The following is an 18,479-nucleotide window of genomic DNA, read 5'->3' as shown; positions in this document are numbered from 1 at the left end:
CTGCATAACTAAGAGTCCTCCTCTAGTACCACACACACACACACTCTCTCTCTCTCTCTCTCTCTCTCTCTCTCTCTCTCTCTCTCTCTCTCAGTACCTCATAACAATGAAATCAGAATGCCATAAAACAATGAAATCAGATTTGAAAAAATAAGCAACCCCCCCAAAAAAAAACCAAGAATACTCTGTTTTTATTGATGAAAAATTAATTCAGTGACATATCACTTTTGCTAAGAAGTACTTTGACAAAGATACCTTAGATTTGTATGCCATGCTTTATAAAATCATGGTATACCAATCACTTCATCTGAAACTCCTAACAGTTCGGCAAGTAGGAAGACAAGGATTATCCTTCCCATCTTACAGAACAAAGTGAAAATAAAAAGTTAGCAACTTGCACAAAGTAACAAAGGTATTGAAGGTAGAGCTAGGACTGGAATCCATAATCTTCTAATTCAAAACTCTTACCAATATAACTATTTTGTATTGTTTTTTAATGAAAAGATAACATTGAATTTTGTTGTTTTAGATGATATATGAAAAGTTTTTCCCTATAATCAGTCAATGCTCCCACTCTATGATATCCAGCTACTATTCTTAGTTTTATCCTCTGAGATCTAGAAGTCCCTCTGCCATATGACAATTTTAGATTCACAAAACATGCCATCATGTATACAGTCTCTTCTCCAAGCTAAACATCCCCCAGTTCATTCAACTGATTTTTCATATGGCACCAGAAATAAACCAAATGTGCCAGAGGTGATCTAACTACAACAAACTGTATGTATGCTGTCACTAGGAACTCTCATTCTAGATATTATGCCTTTATTAATGCTGCCTAAAACAACTTAACCTTTGTGTCTACCATTTGATGCTTATCATACTGAACTTGGAGACTACGCCAAATATTTCAACAACCTCTAGTTCTTTTTCACACTACTATTTAGCATTTCCTTCCGCTCTATACTTACAAAGTTCAATTTTTAAATTCAAGTACATGGTTTTATGTTTATCTTTATTAAATTTCAACTTTTTGAATTTGGTCCATATGCTAGCCTGTCAAAGTCTTCTGGGATCCTAATTTTGAAATCAAACATCTTGGCTATAACTTCAGTTGTGTACAATACTCAAATCTGATAGCTAGGTAACCAAGCCAGAGATTAAAAATGATGAATAAAACAAAACCAGGGCCAAATGCCTGGAGCATTTCATTAAAAGCCTCCCACCCCCACCCCCCACCCCCTCACACACTCCCCACTCCCCCACCAAAATGACATCAATCCACTAATCACTATTCTTTGGATCTGATCATCCAATCAATTGTACACTCACTTAAATGTATTATTATCCAGTCCTCATTTCTCCATCTTGCCCACAAATTTGTCATGACGAACTCTGTCAAATGCCTTGCTGATATGCAGGTCTACTTTAACTATAGCATTCCCTGATCTACCAGCCTAGCAACCCTGTCAAAAAGAGAAATGAAATTAGCCTTATGTGACCTCTTTTTGATGATCAAATCTTAGCTCTTAATGATAACTGTCTCCTTTCTAAATGCTCAAAAACCATCCCTCTAATAACATATTTTAGAATTTTGCCAGAAAAAAAAACATCACAGGGTCTACATGAGAAATAAAAGATTTTACACTTTGTAATTACACTCTCTTCACTCAATCAGTTTCATCATTCTAATACACAGTTAATTCCCAAGTTTTTCTGGGCTTCAGTGAAGTTCTAGATTTTGGGGTGAGTTTTTTGGGTCTGGATGTGATTTGATCCATGTAGGCAGCTCCCTAGTGAAAAAAAATTATCTCTAACAATATAGCCTATCATCTAATCTACAACTTAGAAAGTCTTAGAAAGTTGCTAGGGCATGGAGCAGTAAAGTGACTTGTCCAGAAAAGGTGGGGGAAGTGGAGGGAGTGTGTGTGCACGTGTGCGTGAGTGTATGAGAAGCAGGAGTTGAAAGCAGATCCATCTTGATTCTGAGACATGGCTTTCTATCCAATTCTCCATGATAGCTATAGAAGAACAGGCACTTTTATATAATTTAATAAATACTGAATGGTGGATACCTTATTTCTGCTCCCTCTATATTAATGAACTATAATTCTATAAACAATTAAAATATTTACTTATTAATTTTCCAAGTTAGCAGTTAACAAACATTCATTACTCTGTGCCAAGAACTGTGCTGGGGAAACAAAGACAAATCACTGTTCCTGAACTAAAAGAGCTCACTTTCAGATGGAGAGGTGACATGTAAATTAATTACATACACATAAATTAAATACATTGTAAATGTAAGACAATCTCATAGAGTAAACCCTAGCAGCTGGACAAACTAGAGAGGACCCCCACAAGAAGGTGGGATTTAATCTGAGGGTAGAATAGGCAGTACAAATGCATGGAGTCAGAAGACTGTAGTGGCCTATGTGAGGAACAGCCAGGAGACCAGCATCACTGGACTGCAGAGCCCATGAAGGGGAGTAAAGTATAAGAAGAGTGGAAAATAACAATGGGGTCACATTGTGAAAGACTGAAATAGGATTTTGTTTTGTTTTTAATATATTTGATCCTGGAGGTACAAGGGAACCACTAGAGACTAATAAGAAGCAAGGTGACATGGTCAAACTTGCATGTAGGGAAAATCGTTTTGGTACTTTAGTGAAAAATGAAATTGAGAGACTTGAGGCAGGGAGATTGTTAAAAGGCTATTGCAATCATCTAGGACAGAAGTGATGAAGGCCTGAACCAGGGCAGCATCTATGTGAATGGAAAGAAGAAGATACATAGCAGATGTCATGAATATAGAAAAGAAGATATGATGACAAATTGCATATGTGGGGTTACTGGGAAAGAGGACATGAGGATGATCCCAAAATTGTATACCTGGGTGATTGGAAGAATAGTGGTGCCCTTGATAATAGAAAAGTGAGCAAGTTCGGAAGGTTTAGGAGGAAAGCTAATGAGTTATTTTTGATATGTTGACTCTCTTGGCACAGATACTTCCAGGACATTCAGTTCAAGAAGTCCAAAAGGCAATTAGAAGTGAGAGAATCAAGCCTGCAAGAGAGATTAATGCTATACACACAGACCTGGGAATCACCTGTGTAGAGATGGTAAATAAAGCCTGTGAGAACTGAAAAGTTCACCAACAGATAGGATAGAAGGTAAAGAGAAAAGGGATAAGGAAGACACTTGGGGACAATGACACTTAAGGAGTGTGACCTGAATGAAATTCTCACAAAGGAGACTGAGTAATGATAGCTAGAGGGATGGGAGAACAGTGTCAGAGAAATCCAGAGAGGAAAGAGCATACAGGAAAAATGAGTGATCACTAATATGAAGAGGGAAACCAATGTATTTGCAGAGGTCGAAAAGATGAAGGCTGGGGAAAAGCCATTAAATTTGGCAATTAGCAAATCACTGATAACTTTGGAGAGCATTTTCAATTGCATGATAACTGAGGGAATTAAAACCTTAAGTGGTAGTGGGAACTAAATGAACTACAGACTTTACCTTGTGATGCAATTCTGGAGTTAGTTCAGTTCCTTTTCTATTCAATTATGGGTTGAGCCCAATTTTTGCCCTGTGAGAAAATTTTATGCAGTTGTGGGAATTGTGAGAAAATTTTATTGCACTGTTTGAACCTAGCCTCTGTGGCTGGGAAGCTGGACCACTTCTACCTGCTGCTTAGAGATCCTTAACTAAGGACTTGGATTATGCTGACCAGATACACAGTCAAATCCGAAGATTGATGCAAAGAGTTTTCTCACAATTATACATCTCAAGCAACTCATATGTCTTATCTGAAAACAGGCTCTGTACTGGTTAATAAGTTGTTGTTGCCATGTTTTTTTGATTGAATAAAGATTCTGATTTCAGAGAATGACACTGATTCACTCTAATCTTAACTTGGAAAGTCCCTAATCTTTCCTCTAATTAGAAATCAGATTATCTAATTTTACATCCTATTTAGTTGTTTTCTTTTAATTATTTGTTCTCATTTGATTATTTTTAATGCATAAAACTGTTTCCCCCGTATTCAGGGTCCAGGGCCAAAGCTGAGGGTGCTAGTCTCGATTTGTTAGGCATACATTGCTTAATAAATCAATATGCACAGAAGCTTGAACCTTGTTTCTTCAGGCATTTCATCATTCACCCACCATCTAAGGCCAGTACCTAGACTTCATTGAGTTTAGAAGCAAGAGTGAGAAGAGAGGAAATGAAGCTCCCTATTTTTCCCACTATCCCCCATCCCCATCATTTCTTAAAGTTTTCCTTCCATCTTCTATTATCTAGGCCCAATATACCCCAATATGTTTTGGCTTTTAGTCTTTTCTTTTCTAACTAAGACCTACCAGAGGCTACATTTTTCTATCAAGGTACTGGAGAACCCAAAGTCATTTCTAAAACTTCAGAAGAGGATTCTAGGTAGAAGATTAGTGATCACTTGCATACAGTCCTTATGATTTACAAAGTGCTTCACAGACATTTTTTAATGTGGTCTCCACAATATCTCTACAAGACTAGTAGTGCAAGAGTTATAATCAATGACATTTTGCAGAGGAAGATAAGACCCCAGAAGGATAAATAACCTAGCCAAAAGCATACTTCCACCTAAGTTGCCTAGAACAATCTTCAATTGATCACATAATATAACCTCCCCATTCTATTATCTACAAAAGTTAACTTTTCCCTTCTAGCCTAGTTAATCATAGTCCTTGCCTTGTCTCACTAGACAATCTTCCCTTCACATTCTCAAATCTTCAACGCTCACTAAAAAGCTGATTCTCAAAATACTCCTTCCTGATATAGTCCATCTTACTTTCGAACATCTCTAAATTACTAAATTCCTTTCAAATTTTGAATTCTTTTTGAATGCCTTTCAAATTATTCTCTGATACCTCACAGGCTATCATATAGAAGAAAGATCAGGCTATAGAGAAAGAATAGGATCAACAGGCTGAAGTTAATGGGAGTCAGACCAACTTTATATAAGGAAAATAATGCTGAGCTACAGAAGTGAGAATTGGTAGGTATCTCAGAAGCAATCTAAACCAATCTATCCATGAAAAGAATCCCTACCCAACAAGTGATATTTTAACTTTAAGAGTGTATATAGACTTCTGGGCGTAGAGCCAAGATGGCGACTGGAAAGCAGGGACTTGCGTGAGCTCCCCACCACGTCCCTCCAAAAACCTATAAAAAATGGCTCTGAACAAATTCTAGAACTGAAGAACCCACAAAATAGCAGAGGGAAGCAGGGATCCAGCCCAGGACAGCCTGGATGGTCACTGGATGAGGTCTATCGTGCACGGAGTGGAGGGGAGTGGAGCTCAGCGTGGGAGGCAGCAGGACCAGCCAGAGCAGGAGCTGGGCAGAACAGGCCCTAGCACCTGGAATCAGTGAGCTGCGGCAGTTACCAGACTTCTCAACCCACAAACACCAAAGACAACAGAGAAGGTTAGTGGGAAAAGCTGCGGGGGACACAGTTCTCCGTTCAGCAACTGCCCCAGGGGCAGTGGGGGAGGTGCAGCTACAGAACTACAGCTGCAATTACTTCTGGCCCCAGGCCCACATAGTGGGAGGAATTAAGTGGCAGATCAGAGCAGGAGTGAAGAGCCTGCTGAAGATTTGCGTCAAGTCCGGTTGGTGGTTCTTGAGGAAGGAGGAGTGCTGGGGTGGCAGAGCTGGCTATATGGAAATAGCTCTGAAATCAACAGCGCATCCCCTCAAGCTTGGAACAAAGTACTCTTTGCTCTACAAGCAGTCATACCCACAAGAAAAACTCAAGGGTCAAATAAGTTGGCTGGGAACATGGCCAGGCAGTGAAAACACACTCCGATTCAGTCTCAGACTTTGGAATCTTTCTTTGGTGACAAAGAAGACCAAAACATACAGCCAGAAGAAGTCAACAAAGTCAAAGAGCCTACAACAGAAGCCTCCAAGAAAAACATGAACTGGTCTCAGGCCATGGAAGAGCTCAAAAAGGAGTTGGAAAAGCAAGCTAGAGTAGTAGAGGAAAAATTGGGATGAGAAATGAGAATGATGCAAGAAAACCACGAAAAACAAGTCAATGACTTGCTAAAGGACCCAAAATAATACTGAAAAAAATATTGAAGAAAACTACACTTTAAAAAATAGACTAACTCAAATGGCAAAAGAGCTCCAAAAAGCCAATGCAGAGAAGAATGCCTTGAAAGGCAGAATTACCCAAATGGAAAAGGAGGTCCAAATGACCACTGAAGAAAATACTACCTTAAAAATTAGATTGGAGCAAGTGGAAGCTAGTGACTTGATGAGAAATCAAGATATTATAAAACAGAAACAAAGGAATGAAAAAGTGGAAGACAATGTCAAATATCTCATTGGAAAAACCACTGACCTAGAAAATAGATCCAGAAGAGATAATTTAAAAATTATTGGACTACCTGAAAGCCATGATCAAAAAAAGAGCCTAGATATCATCTTTCAAGAAATTATCAAGGAGAACTGCCCTGATATTCTAGAGTCAGAGGGTAAAATAGAAATTGAAAGAATCCACAGATCGCCTCCTCAAAAAGATCCCCAAAAGAAAACTCCTAGGAACATTGTTGCCAAATTCCAGAGCTCCCAGATCAAGGAGAAAATATTGCAAGCAGCCAGAAAGAAACAATTTGAATACTGTGGAAAAATAATCAGGATAACACAGGATCTGGCAGCTTTCACATTAAGGGACTGAAGGGCTTGGAATACGATATTCCAGAGGTCAATGGAGCTAGTATTAAAACCAAGAATCACCTACCCAGCAAGACTGAGTATCATGCTCCAAAGCAAAATATGAACTTTCAATAAAATAGAGGACTTTCAAGCTTTCTGAGTGAAAAAACCAGAGCTGAATAGAAAATTTGACTTTCAAACACAACAATCAAGAGAAGCATAAAGGTAAACAAGAAAGAGAAATCATAAGGGACTTACTAAAGTTGAACTGCTTTGTTTACATTCCTACATAGAAAGATGATGTGTATGATTCATGAAACCTCAATATCATAGTAGCTGAAAGGAATATGCATATATGTGTGTGTGTGTGTGTGTGTGTGTGTGTACACATATATACATAGGGGTTTGTCTATGTATGTACATATGTAGGTATACACACACACACACACACACACACACACACACACAGAGGGCACAGGGTGAGTTGAATATGAAGGGATGATATCTAAAAAAATAAAATCAATTTAAGGGATAAGAGAGGAATATATTGAGAGAGGGAGAAAGAGAGAGATAGAATGGGGTAAATTATCTCGCATAAAAGTGGCAAGAAAAAGTGGTTCTGTAGGAAGGGAAGAGGGGGCAGGTGAGGGGGAATGAGTAAATCTTGCTCTCATTGGATTTGACCTGAGGAGGGAATAACATACACACTCAACTGGGTATCTTACCCCACAGGAAAGAAGGAGGAAGAAGATAAAAAAGGGGGGGATGATAGAAGGGAGGGCAGACAGGGGGAGGATGTAATCAAAAACAAACACTTTCAAAAAGCGACAGGGTCAAGGGAGAAAATTCAGTAAAGGGGGATAGGTTAAGAAGAAGCAAAACATAGTTAATCTTTCACAATATGAGTATTGTGGAAGGGTTTTTCATAATGATACGCATTTGGTCTATGTTGAATTGCTTGCCTTCTTGGGGAGGGTGGGTGGGGAGGAAAGAGGGGAGAGAATCTGGAACTCAAAGTTTTAAAAACAGCCGTTCAAAAACAACAACAACAAAAAAAAGTTTTTGCATGCAAATAGGAAATAAGATACACAGGCAATGGGGCACAGAAATTTATCTTGCCCTACAAGAGAAGGGAAAGGGGGATGGGAGGGGAGTGGGGTGACAGATGGAGGGGCTGACTGGGGAACAGGGCAACCAGAATATATGCCATCTTGGAGTGGGGGGAAGGTAGAAATGGGGAAAAAATTTGTAATTCAAACTTTTGTGAAAATCAATGCTGAAAACTAAATATATTAAATAAATTTTAAAAATAAATAGATAGATAGATAGATAGATAAGAAAAAAAGAGTGTATATCTGTGTGAGGGGGATGGGGGAGGGACCTACCACTTCTCAAGGCAGCCAGTTCCATTTTTGGATGGCTGGAATTATGAGGATGTTTTTTCTTGATAACACATGTAAAGTGCCCTTTTGGCACATTACTCTTGGTTCAACCTCTGAAATCTCAGAGGAAAAATCAAATTCTTCTTCCACATGAGAGCCCTTCAAATACTTCAAGACAGCTATCATTTCCCCCTGTGTCTTCTCTCCTCCAGGTAAAACACGCTTAATCATTTCAAACAATCTCTTCATACAATATGGTCTCAAGCCCCCTTGCCATTCATGCTGCCATCGTCTAATCATTTTCCAACTTATCACTATTTGGGAACCATGATGCCCAGAACTGAAAACAGTACTATAGTACAATGGACAAAGCGCCAGGCCCGGAGTCAGGAAGACCTGAGTTCAAATCCAGCCTCAAACACTTTACTAGCTATGTGACCCTGGCCAAGTCACTTAACCCTATTTGCCTCAGTTTCCTCATATGTAAAATGAGCTGGAGAAGGAAATGACAAACCAATCCAATTCTTTGCCAAGAAAACCCAAAACAGGATCAGAAAGTGTTGGACATAGCAAAAACTACAGATGAAGTTTGGTGAGGGCAAAGGATACTGGGACTATCACTTGCCTATTCGTAGAAACTACATGCCTCTTAATGAAGACCAAGATAACATTAATTTTTTTGGCTGTCAGTTCATACTCCCGATTCATGTTGAACTTAGATAACTAAAACCCTGGGTTCTTTCCTGGGTCCTCTGCTAATTCTGAACTTTACAACTTCCTCAACAGCAGCTTCCCTACCCTGACTATACTTCCACTCCTGCATCCTGCTCCTCTGACTGGTAAGTACCTGCCTGGAACCACTATTTCATGAAATGTCCAGGTTATTCCTGCTCCCTCCTTACTCTCTGTTCAACTAGAATCTTTGGACCTCTTCTAGTACCCCCTCTCCCTAACATCTACAGCCCACCCCCTTCATCCACCTTCCAGCTCTTATTCACAATGTAAGCTCCTTAAGGGAAGGAAATGCTTTTATTTTTTTTTACTTGTATTTGTATTCCATTGTGCCTGGTACACAGTAAGCACTTAATAAATGCTCTATTACTGCAAGACCTTTTTCAGAACCACTATTTTTTCAAATGATTCCCACCTTATATTTGTAAAGCTTATTTTTTGTAACCAAGAGCAAGATTTTACATTTATCTCAACTGATTTTGTTATTAGTTTCAGCCCAATACTCTTGCCAGTCAAGACCTTTTTTAGATCATGACTGTCTATTATCATCGATAAAGTGTTAAACAGCATAAAGCCAAGGTCAAATCTCTGGAATATTCTACTGAAGACATCTTGCCATGGTGACATTGAACCACTGGTAACCACTCTGAATCCTGTCATCCAACCTGTTCTAAACACACCTGATTCTATTACTGTCTAATTCACACGCTTCCATCTTTTCTATAAGAACACTGAGATATTTTATTAAAAGTTCTCCTAAAATCCGAGTAAACTCCAACCCAAGAATTCTCCTCATTTACTATTTATAATCCTGACAAAGGTAAGTCTGTCACAACCTGTTCTTGATGGAGCCTTGTTGGCACTTTCTAATTACCTTTCTAGAAATTTTCCAACCATTTCTTTAATAATCAATTCTAGAATTTTCCCAGAAATGGAAGTCAAGCTCAGAGGCCTGTAATTTGCACTTTTTTTCTTTCCTTTTTTAAGTAATGAAGCCATGTTTTTCCTGCAGTCTAGCAGTCCATAACTCACTTTTTTTTCAACTATCATTGATAAAACACATGTACATACACACTTGCATATGTGAACACCCTCAATATATCACTGACAGCTGCTCAGCCATCACATCTGCCAGTTCTTTTAGGACTGAAGGATGTAGTTCATCTGGGCTTGGTGACTGGAATTCATCAAGGGCAACATCATGCTCTCTTACTATTTCTGTGCTTGAGTATCAACTCACATTAGTCATTTTTATTTTGTCATTTTCAGCAGAAAGGTCATCTTCCTTTGCAGATAAAAAAAACCAAAATATTAATTGTGCAATTCTGCCTTCCCTATGGTCAATTATGTTTGTCTTATTCTTTCTTTGATTCTTCTTTTTTGACTAATATGAGCCTGGGAGATGGGAAATCTTTTTGTTGTCCTTAGCCTCCCTTGACAATCCCAGCCCATTCTGAGCTTTAGTATTGTTGAAACTATTTTTAAAGGAACATGCTACACATATCCATTCTCTGTTAGCAGAACTTGCTTCCATTTTTCTGTACGTTTCTTTTTAAACTATCAGTTAGTTGGTGAATTCTCTGTGCATCTTCAGGGAAATCTTACTGTTCTGCCTCATTAAAGTTATCTTAATTTTTTCCTTCAGAATTTCCTTCTTGAGTACTTCTCATCCTTCCCTCCATTCCATGGGATCCTACCTATCTTTCCTGTGCACTCTTTGAAATGGCTTTTCTAAAATCTAGAATAGATTTCAGAATATGCCCAGATTTTTTTCTCTTCTATTAACAAACTCCCGGATGGAGTGATCACTTCTCCCCAAGGTTCTCATAATTTTCGGCCCAGCAAACAGTTCCTCCCTTTTAATTAAGAATCAGATCTAGAATCCCTTCTTGGTCCCTTTACCTTCAGAAGAACTAAATTATCTCTAAGGCAAGTCAAGAAGTTATTATTAGCTGCTTCCGGAAAAGAGAATTCTAAAAGGCACCTGGTTATTTGAAGTCTGCCATTAATACTACATCAAACTTCACTGCCAGGCTTGTGATCTGTTCTCAAACTCTCATCTTATTTACTCTTTCTGACTAGAGAGTTTACAGTATATGCCAATGAAAATAACCTTGTTCTTAGATAAGACATGTCCAGATGAGTCTAATTGACTCTAGGCATAGTACTCTATCCACTCTACCACTTAGCTGCCCCAAATTTTAGACTTAAAAGAGTCGGAACTGAAATGTTCATAATTCAAAATTCTCAGTGCACTCTAATAAGATACACATCGAAAATTACTCTAAGGTAACCTTGTGTTGATTGTCAGTTGAAAAGAGCAACGTAGACAAAACTGATGGCAGTGTCTTCAGTATGATTACATCAGCAGGCCACCAGTTCCCTGGCAATCTGGTTTTAGGAGGCAAACACCCTGCATTACCTTGAAAGGACTTAGAAATTACAGAAAAAGTGTCAAAATGTCTAAAGTTTACTTGGAATTTTAACAAACTGAAAGGACTATAAAAAGCGAAACCATTTATAACCCTTGATACCTAACACTTTACAGACTGGGGGCTATAACTCCCCCAAGTGGCTTAAAAGGTTGACACTATTCATTTGAAAAAGATTATCTGGTTAACTATCTAACCTTAAAGATTTCAGCTACAACAGAAACTCTAATTACATTATATGGACGGAGCAAGATATGAAAAAAAACACAAAATAATCTAGAGGAAATAATACAATAGTCTAAAATGTTTATTTTAAATAATGAACTATGCTATGCTTAATATAGGTATAATATTATCTTTGTCAACTATCTATAATCTATTGTAAAGAAAAAAAAGAACATAGCAATTTTAAACCAAATTAAAATTATTTGCCAAATTATTATATGTAACAACGGTCTACTGCGTATCGAAGGCAATAACCTAATATCAAGAGAATAAAGAATTATTTGCTATTACTTAGGAATACATACTATACTGAATTCAAACAGAGCCCCCCCCAAAAAAATCCTTCTTTAGCAAACAGCTGATGTTGATTCATGTTGTTCTCTATTGCTAGAAGAGGGATCTGTAACCTTTTTTTGTATGTCAAGAGACCTCTCTGATAGGGTCATTGACATACCTATCTGGGGTCTGGTAGGGCCTATGGAACCTTGAACTTATTCTTGGAATTATAACCATTATTATTTTTGGAATAATAACATATTTAACTGCATAAAATAAAATATATAAGATTACCAGAAAAAAATCAATTATGTTGAAATACAGTTAACAAAACAGTCAGAAAGTTCATAGACCCCAGGTTAAGAATCCTTGTGCTAGAATAAATCAGAGATGTACAGAAAAATTTAAAATCAATTTGATGGAGTGTATATAAAACTTTTAAGTGTGGCACTGTCTGTTTTAATCAATGTAGGAAAAAAAATATCTTGAAACAAGAAGTCTCCAGCAATTTTGTGGAGACTACACAATCTATGAGTTTTCTTACTGTTTTTGGTTGCTTTCAGATTGAATGGAAAGCTCTCCATGCTTGAGATAAGAAACGGAAGAATCACAGACCTTAAAGATTATTGTAGAAGATGCTTCTGCTAACTTCTGCCTGACATTCAATGAAAAGATACTTAATTTCAAAAACATCATGTAACCTGTTTAAGGAAAAACTTGTAAAACTAAGCTCTAATGAAGTGCTACAAGGCCTGAATGGAGGTTAAATGCTTATAAAATTTAAGGTTGATATTAACTCAGAAGGGACAGCTAATACAATAGAAGACAGAATCAGGATCAGGATCCAAAAAAGTTCCAGACAATTAAAATTCCACATCACATCCACTTTAATACTTTAGTACTTCCAACAAACATAGGAAAGTACAGATCTCACGAGAGAGAAGTAAAGTTTGTTACTAAATTGTGACTCTGGTAAAACAAGAATGAGAAACTTTTTTGCTATGATAGGAAGTATGAAAATAAAATTACTTAATCACTACAAAGGAACAAAAAGCAAGTTAATTTAATTTGTGCATTTTTTGTAAGAGATGTAAAAAGCTGAACACAAATGTTATTTAGAAACAAGAGAACAAAACTATTCACTAAATGCAGCAAAAAACTCGAAATGTGCTTAAATACAATATTATGGCTTGCCTGAATATATGGAATAGAAATAAAGATGGAGAAAAGGACAGGGAATAAGAACAAAGGATATATGGACAAAGGAGCAAGAAGGGTAGAAATGGACAGATTACTTTAGAGAGGCATAGAAAATAGAGAAAGCATAAGCATGGAAGAGACGTTATGAAGTAAATAGGACAGAAGCAGGAAAATGGATATTTGCAGATTCTAGCAAATAAATAAATATTAAATGATTCTCTGTACTATACCAATCTCTCTTCCATGCTGTCTTTCTTTATTCTCTCTCTCCCTCTGCATATCAAAACCTGCTCCTAAAAAAATTAGTCATACCCAATTTGTTGTAAATTTAAGCTACTGTATTCCCTTTCAAATTGGTTTTGAAGTTAAAGTTCTCAAACTATGGAATGCTACTTCTGAAAGTAATTTTACTACAAACAAGCAGAATGAATAGGAAGTTTGGAGAGTTAAAGGAGATTGTCTATTAAGCATTCCTAAAATCTAAAAACTCAGGCATCTGATCATGAAACTTAGAATCCACCTGCAAAACACATATTAGTGCTTTTGTCAGAGTTAAGAAAAAACAGATAAAACAGAGGTCAGATTTTCTGGATGACAAAGGATGCAGCCCTAGGAGAGGCTTAGCTAAAATTGACATTTAGTCCTGTACTCCAGACAGCAAGCCCATTTAGAGAAATCTAACATTTGCCTTGAGAAAAACAGAGAAAGAAACAACTCCAAAAAACCCTAAAAGCCCTCTACCGGGATGTCAAGGGAAAGAGAGACTGAAGGAAGAAGGGAAAAGAAAAAGAAGAAAACCATATAGTAAAATAATGTAAAACAAAACAATTTATATTCAGTTGTATAGAATCTTAACTGAAGTATAACTGATCAATCATACTAATTTCATATCATGTTACCTTAAGTGCCACATTTCCCCCAAGCCAAGAGAAGAATTCTTAAGTGATAGTTTAATCTGTGTTAAAATAATTTGCCATAGCTTTTAAATTAGAGACAGAACTAGAAGTTAGGTAGTCTGAGATCTAAACCTACATCTGCCACTAATTTACCATGTGACCATGGGCAAATCATTTTACCTCCAAGACTTCAGTCTTGTTTTTTTAATCTTTTAAAGAATGAACTAGACTAGATGATTTCTAAAGATGATTTCATCTCTAATAGTCTCTAAATATATTTGCTATTTATCAAATGCACAATATTTAAAATGTGAAGTCAGGTATCTGCCCCTAAGTACCTATGTAATTACGGGCAAATCATTTAACCTCCATGTGCCACGGAAAATTAAGAAATGGATTGTAGAGACTTCTCCCACCCTGGAAATTCAGTGAGCTATAGTTCAAGAGAATAAAGCATATTTTGGCAAGTGATAATAGGGTATAATATGGCATAAACAACTGGGGTCACACTTTTTAAAAGAGGAAAACCTAACAGCAGAAAGGAAGCAGCTATGAATTCTGAAAAGTGAGGGATAAAAGGTAAAACTGGACATATCCTTATGTGCACATGTGGCATATGGATTTTTAATGACTGCATACCTTTTTTCCTTTTTAGACTGCATAATTCACTATAAGTACATGTATTCTGGGCATATTTTATATCAAGCAATGGGAAAAAAATGACCCTGAGAAGTCACAACATGAAAAACATTGAACTTATTTTCACATACCAATATAAATAGTTAGCCAATGTAGAGTTTTTGCAGGCTCTTGATATCAAGAAAGTGCAGAGGTCTTGCTGAAAGAAACAAAAAAGAAAAACATGATTTTGTCTTGTCATTTACTTATTGCTACTGAGTGGGGAATAAAAAGAGACACTTCATGTTTACTGGACAGTTCTCCTCTACAGATCTGACAGTACATTACAAAAACTTTACCCTTAATAGAGAACAGATCCAACTTTTCAAGAGGATCATATTTTAAATGTCCAGGCAAAACAAGTAAACATATTCTGATGATCAAATGCAGAAATATAATCTAATGGTTAATTTATACTTTTTCAAAGGACAATTTAAAATTAGGCATAAATTTGCACCTGGAAAGAATAACAACATAGCATAGACACTGGGATAATCCTGAGTTTACATAGAATTTAATAGATCCATGTGAATTTTATTAAAGGTGCATGTTGTTCACATGGTATTTTACTATTCTGATCCACATTTTTGTAAACACAGGAGCCTATCTATTCATAATGAAAGAATTTTAAACAAGAAAATTATCACATATTGCCTATTTATAATGTACATCTACAAACACATTATTTACATACAATTTACATAAACATAAAACATACTTGTGCAATATTACTGAATACGATTGCATAATTTTCTTAGTAGTGAACAAAATGGTCTGTCACAATAGAGAAAAAAAGCCCTAGCAAACAAATGAAATTTCCAAGAGTATTCTGTACTAAAGGAATAGAATTTGCTTTAACAACCTTGTATAGGTGTCACTTTCTGGCAAAACTGCTTCTCCAACCAACTCCTATCTGCTCTAAGTGCACACATGCACACACACTGATTGTCTCTCTCACAAACACACACACACACGCTTTCTCATGTCCCTTCAACAAAGAGCTGTTACAGACCAGTTAAAACATGATTTCTTCTTTGCTAAAAATTGTAAACAACTGAAGGAAAAAAATATAATAATGGTGGTATACTCCACAATTAGAGTTCTTTGAAAAAGTTATATGAAGTAGTTTTACATGACCAAATTGGTTAATACTGTCAATCAGTCAGCAAGCCTTTATTAATCATTTAATATGTGCTACATATTATAATAAACATTGGGAATACAAAAAAGGACACTGCTTCTGGACTCAAGAAACTCATATCAAATGGGAGAGGCACATAAACAACGAAATCATTACAAGATATATACATATCCATATACAGACACATACATATATACACACATATATACACATACATATACACATATATACTCATACATAAATACACACACACACACACACACACACACACACACACACACACAGAAGATAATTTCAGAAGAAAGATGACAGCAGCAGGGGGAACTGGGAAAGGCCTCCTGCAAGAGGTAAGACATGTATGACAAGGTGAGTCATGAAGGAAGCCAGGAGTTGAAGTTAAGGAAGAACAGCAGTCTAGACGTAGGGGGGTCAACCAGTTAAAAGGCCCAGAGTCAAGAGAAAATATTTCATATGCAAGAACCATCAATAAGACCTGTGTCCTTGGATAATTGAATGCAAAAGGGTAAGACAGGGAAGGAAGAAAGGCACCAGGGCATGAAAGCTTTTAAAGGCCAAACAGAGGTTTTGATATATTTGTAGATAAAGGAAATATAAGAAGCATTTCTCCAGTGGGCACACAGTAAAAGCCATCCTAAGATGCCAAACAGATTATATTATAGAAGTTTCTTGTAACTCATTTAGTTGGAACTTGGAACATATTTTCCCACAGAATTTCAGTTTTCAACTACTAAATCCTATGGCTTTTTCTCTGTTTTATCATCCCTGGTAACTTTAAAAGAAATAGGAACAGGTATAATGTGAAAAATACTGATTTCTGTATTGTATACAGAAACAGCAACGTTGTAAGAATGATCAACTGTGAAAAACTTAGCTATTCTGATCAAGACAGTAATCCAAAACAATTCCAAAGGACCCATGGTGAAAAATGCTATCCACTTCCAGAAAGAAATGAGGAATTTTGAATGTAGACTGAAGTGTACTTTTAAAAAATTTCTCTATTTTTATTGTTTTATTTTGTGTTTTCTTTTTAACATGGCTAATATGGAAATGTTTTACATGACTTCACATGTATAATAGGTATCAAACTGCTTGCCTTCTCAAGAAGGAGGGAGGGAGAAGATTTGGAACTCAAACTTTAAAAAATGATGGTTGAATTTTTTTTTACATGTAATTGGGAAATATTTAAAGAAATGAATACAAATAATTTTTTAAAAATACTGAGTTCTGGTTTGTACATAATGAGTTTAATATGCTGATGGCACATCTAGGAGGATTCCATAAGACAGCTGATGATGTAGGACTAGAGTTGAGAGAGACCTGCGCTAGATAGGTAGAGCTGATGAATATCACTAAGAGACAAAAATGTAGAGAAAGGAGGGAATCAGGACAGAGCTCTGAAGGAAAATTATTATGAAAGGAGTGGGAGGGGCAGCTAATTGGCACAATGGATAGAACACTGTCCCTGGAGTCAGGAGGACCTGAGTTCAAATTTGGCCTCAGACACTTGACACTTACTAGCTGTTTGTAATGCTTGGCAAGTCACTTAACCCCAAATACCTCACCAAATAAATAAACAAATACATAAAATAAAGGAGTGGAAGATGAACGATGTTTCAGTAAAGGAGAATGACACAGCAAAGGAAGAATGAGGGGTAGAAGGAAAACCAGGAGAGAGTATTATGGAAGCAAAGGACGAAGAATATACATGTCACTTTCACCTAGAAACTTAACATCTTTTGTCCTAAAAATGGCAAAACTCAGAATGATATTCCTTATACAAGATTTGGAGCTTAAGGAATACTTGACTTGAAGTGATTTTCAGGGTAATCCCCAAAGACCCATTTGAGAAATAATACTACACTTAAATGTAGTAATAATAACATCCAATAGAACCTAACCACCATTTACAGACAAGTTTTAGAGACAGCCTGAGTTCCAACTAAGAAGGAAAAGTACCCATCTTTGATACAACCCTAGCAATGCAGTAAAAAGTACTCCTTCCTTGCTTAATATATCAGTCTCAGCACTGGGCATGGGACTAGAGACATCAGAGCAATGGGAGAGTTTTTCATATTGATAGCTGTATTTATCATCATTATTAGTTCTACTATTATTTCAATAACCATGTGTTCTAGATTCATCTCAGCTTAAAATCAGTAAGGAGATAGATACACACCAGTCAATAGTTCTCAGGTCACTTTGGAAGAGATTCTACAGTGTGTAAAGAAGCTTCCAAATGTATATGCCCAACAATTACTACTGACAATGACAACTGCTGAGAAAATTAAGATACAATGAAAAAAGTTTATTGGCTTGTTTATTATCTTTGCATCCCCAACATGGTACTATGAACACAGTAGGTACTTAATGCATATTTAATGAACTAAGCAGTCTACAAAAGTGAACTTAGCTATTTAACAGAACCTAGCCCAACAGTCTATGCGAGTTACGCATAGCTGCCATTTATTGTAGTTACTATAATTCCAAAGTCATAGCTCTCTATAATGTAATCACAGGGTACTGACAACAATTACAGTAAAGTAATGTTCATGAATACCTTATCTTAAATATTCTGGATTTTCTTAATAAAATATTTACATCCAGTTCATTTGTACACTGCTTATGAATCCATTTATACGCCCAAAGCTCCAGTAAAATGCCTTACATTGAGGTCTATCTGGCAATTTATGCTGATGGGCAAAGTCATAAACATACATCATAAAACAAGTTATTTAATGAACTCGTAATATTTAGTTTATTAATCAAAACCAGTGTTGTAAGGACCAACATT

General features: G+C 36.6%; 1 protein-coding gene across 1 annotated transcript in view; it reads right to left on the bottom strand.

Moving 5' to 3' along the window:
* PIK3C3 (phosphatidylinositol 3-kinase catalytic subunit type 3) overlaps positions 1–18,479 on the bottom strand; it is a 187,483-nt gene that overhangs the window by 115,925 nt on the left and 53,079 nt on the right. The window contains exon 13 of the mRNA XM_036767859.1: positions 14,619–14,686. Within this exon, the coding sequence (XP_036623754.1) occupies positions 14,619–14,686 (68 nt within the window). The remainder of the gene's footprint in view (positions 1–14,618; positions 14,687–18,479) is intronic.

Source organism: Trichosurus vulpecula, chromosome 1 (genome assembly GCF_011100635.1).
Source record: "Trichosurus vulpecula isolate mTriVul1 chromosome 1, mTriVul1.pri, whole genome shotgun sequence".
Classification (NCBI taxonomy): domain Eukaryota; kingdom Metazoa; phylum Chordata; class Mammalia; order Diprotodontia; family Phalangeridae; genus Trichosurus; species Trichosurus vulpecula.
This window is presented reverse-complemented; position numbering and strand designations above follow the sequence as displayed.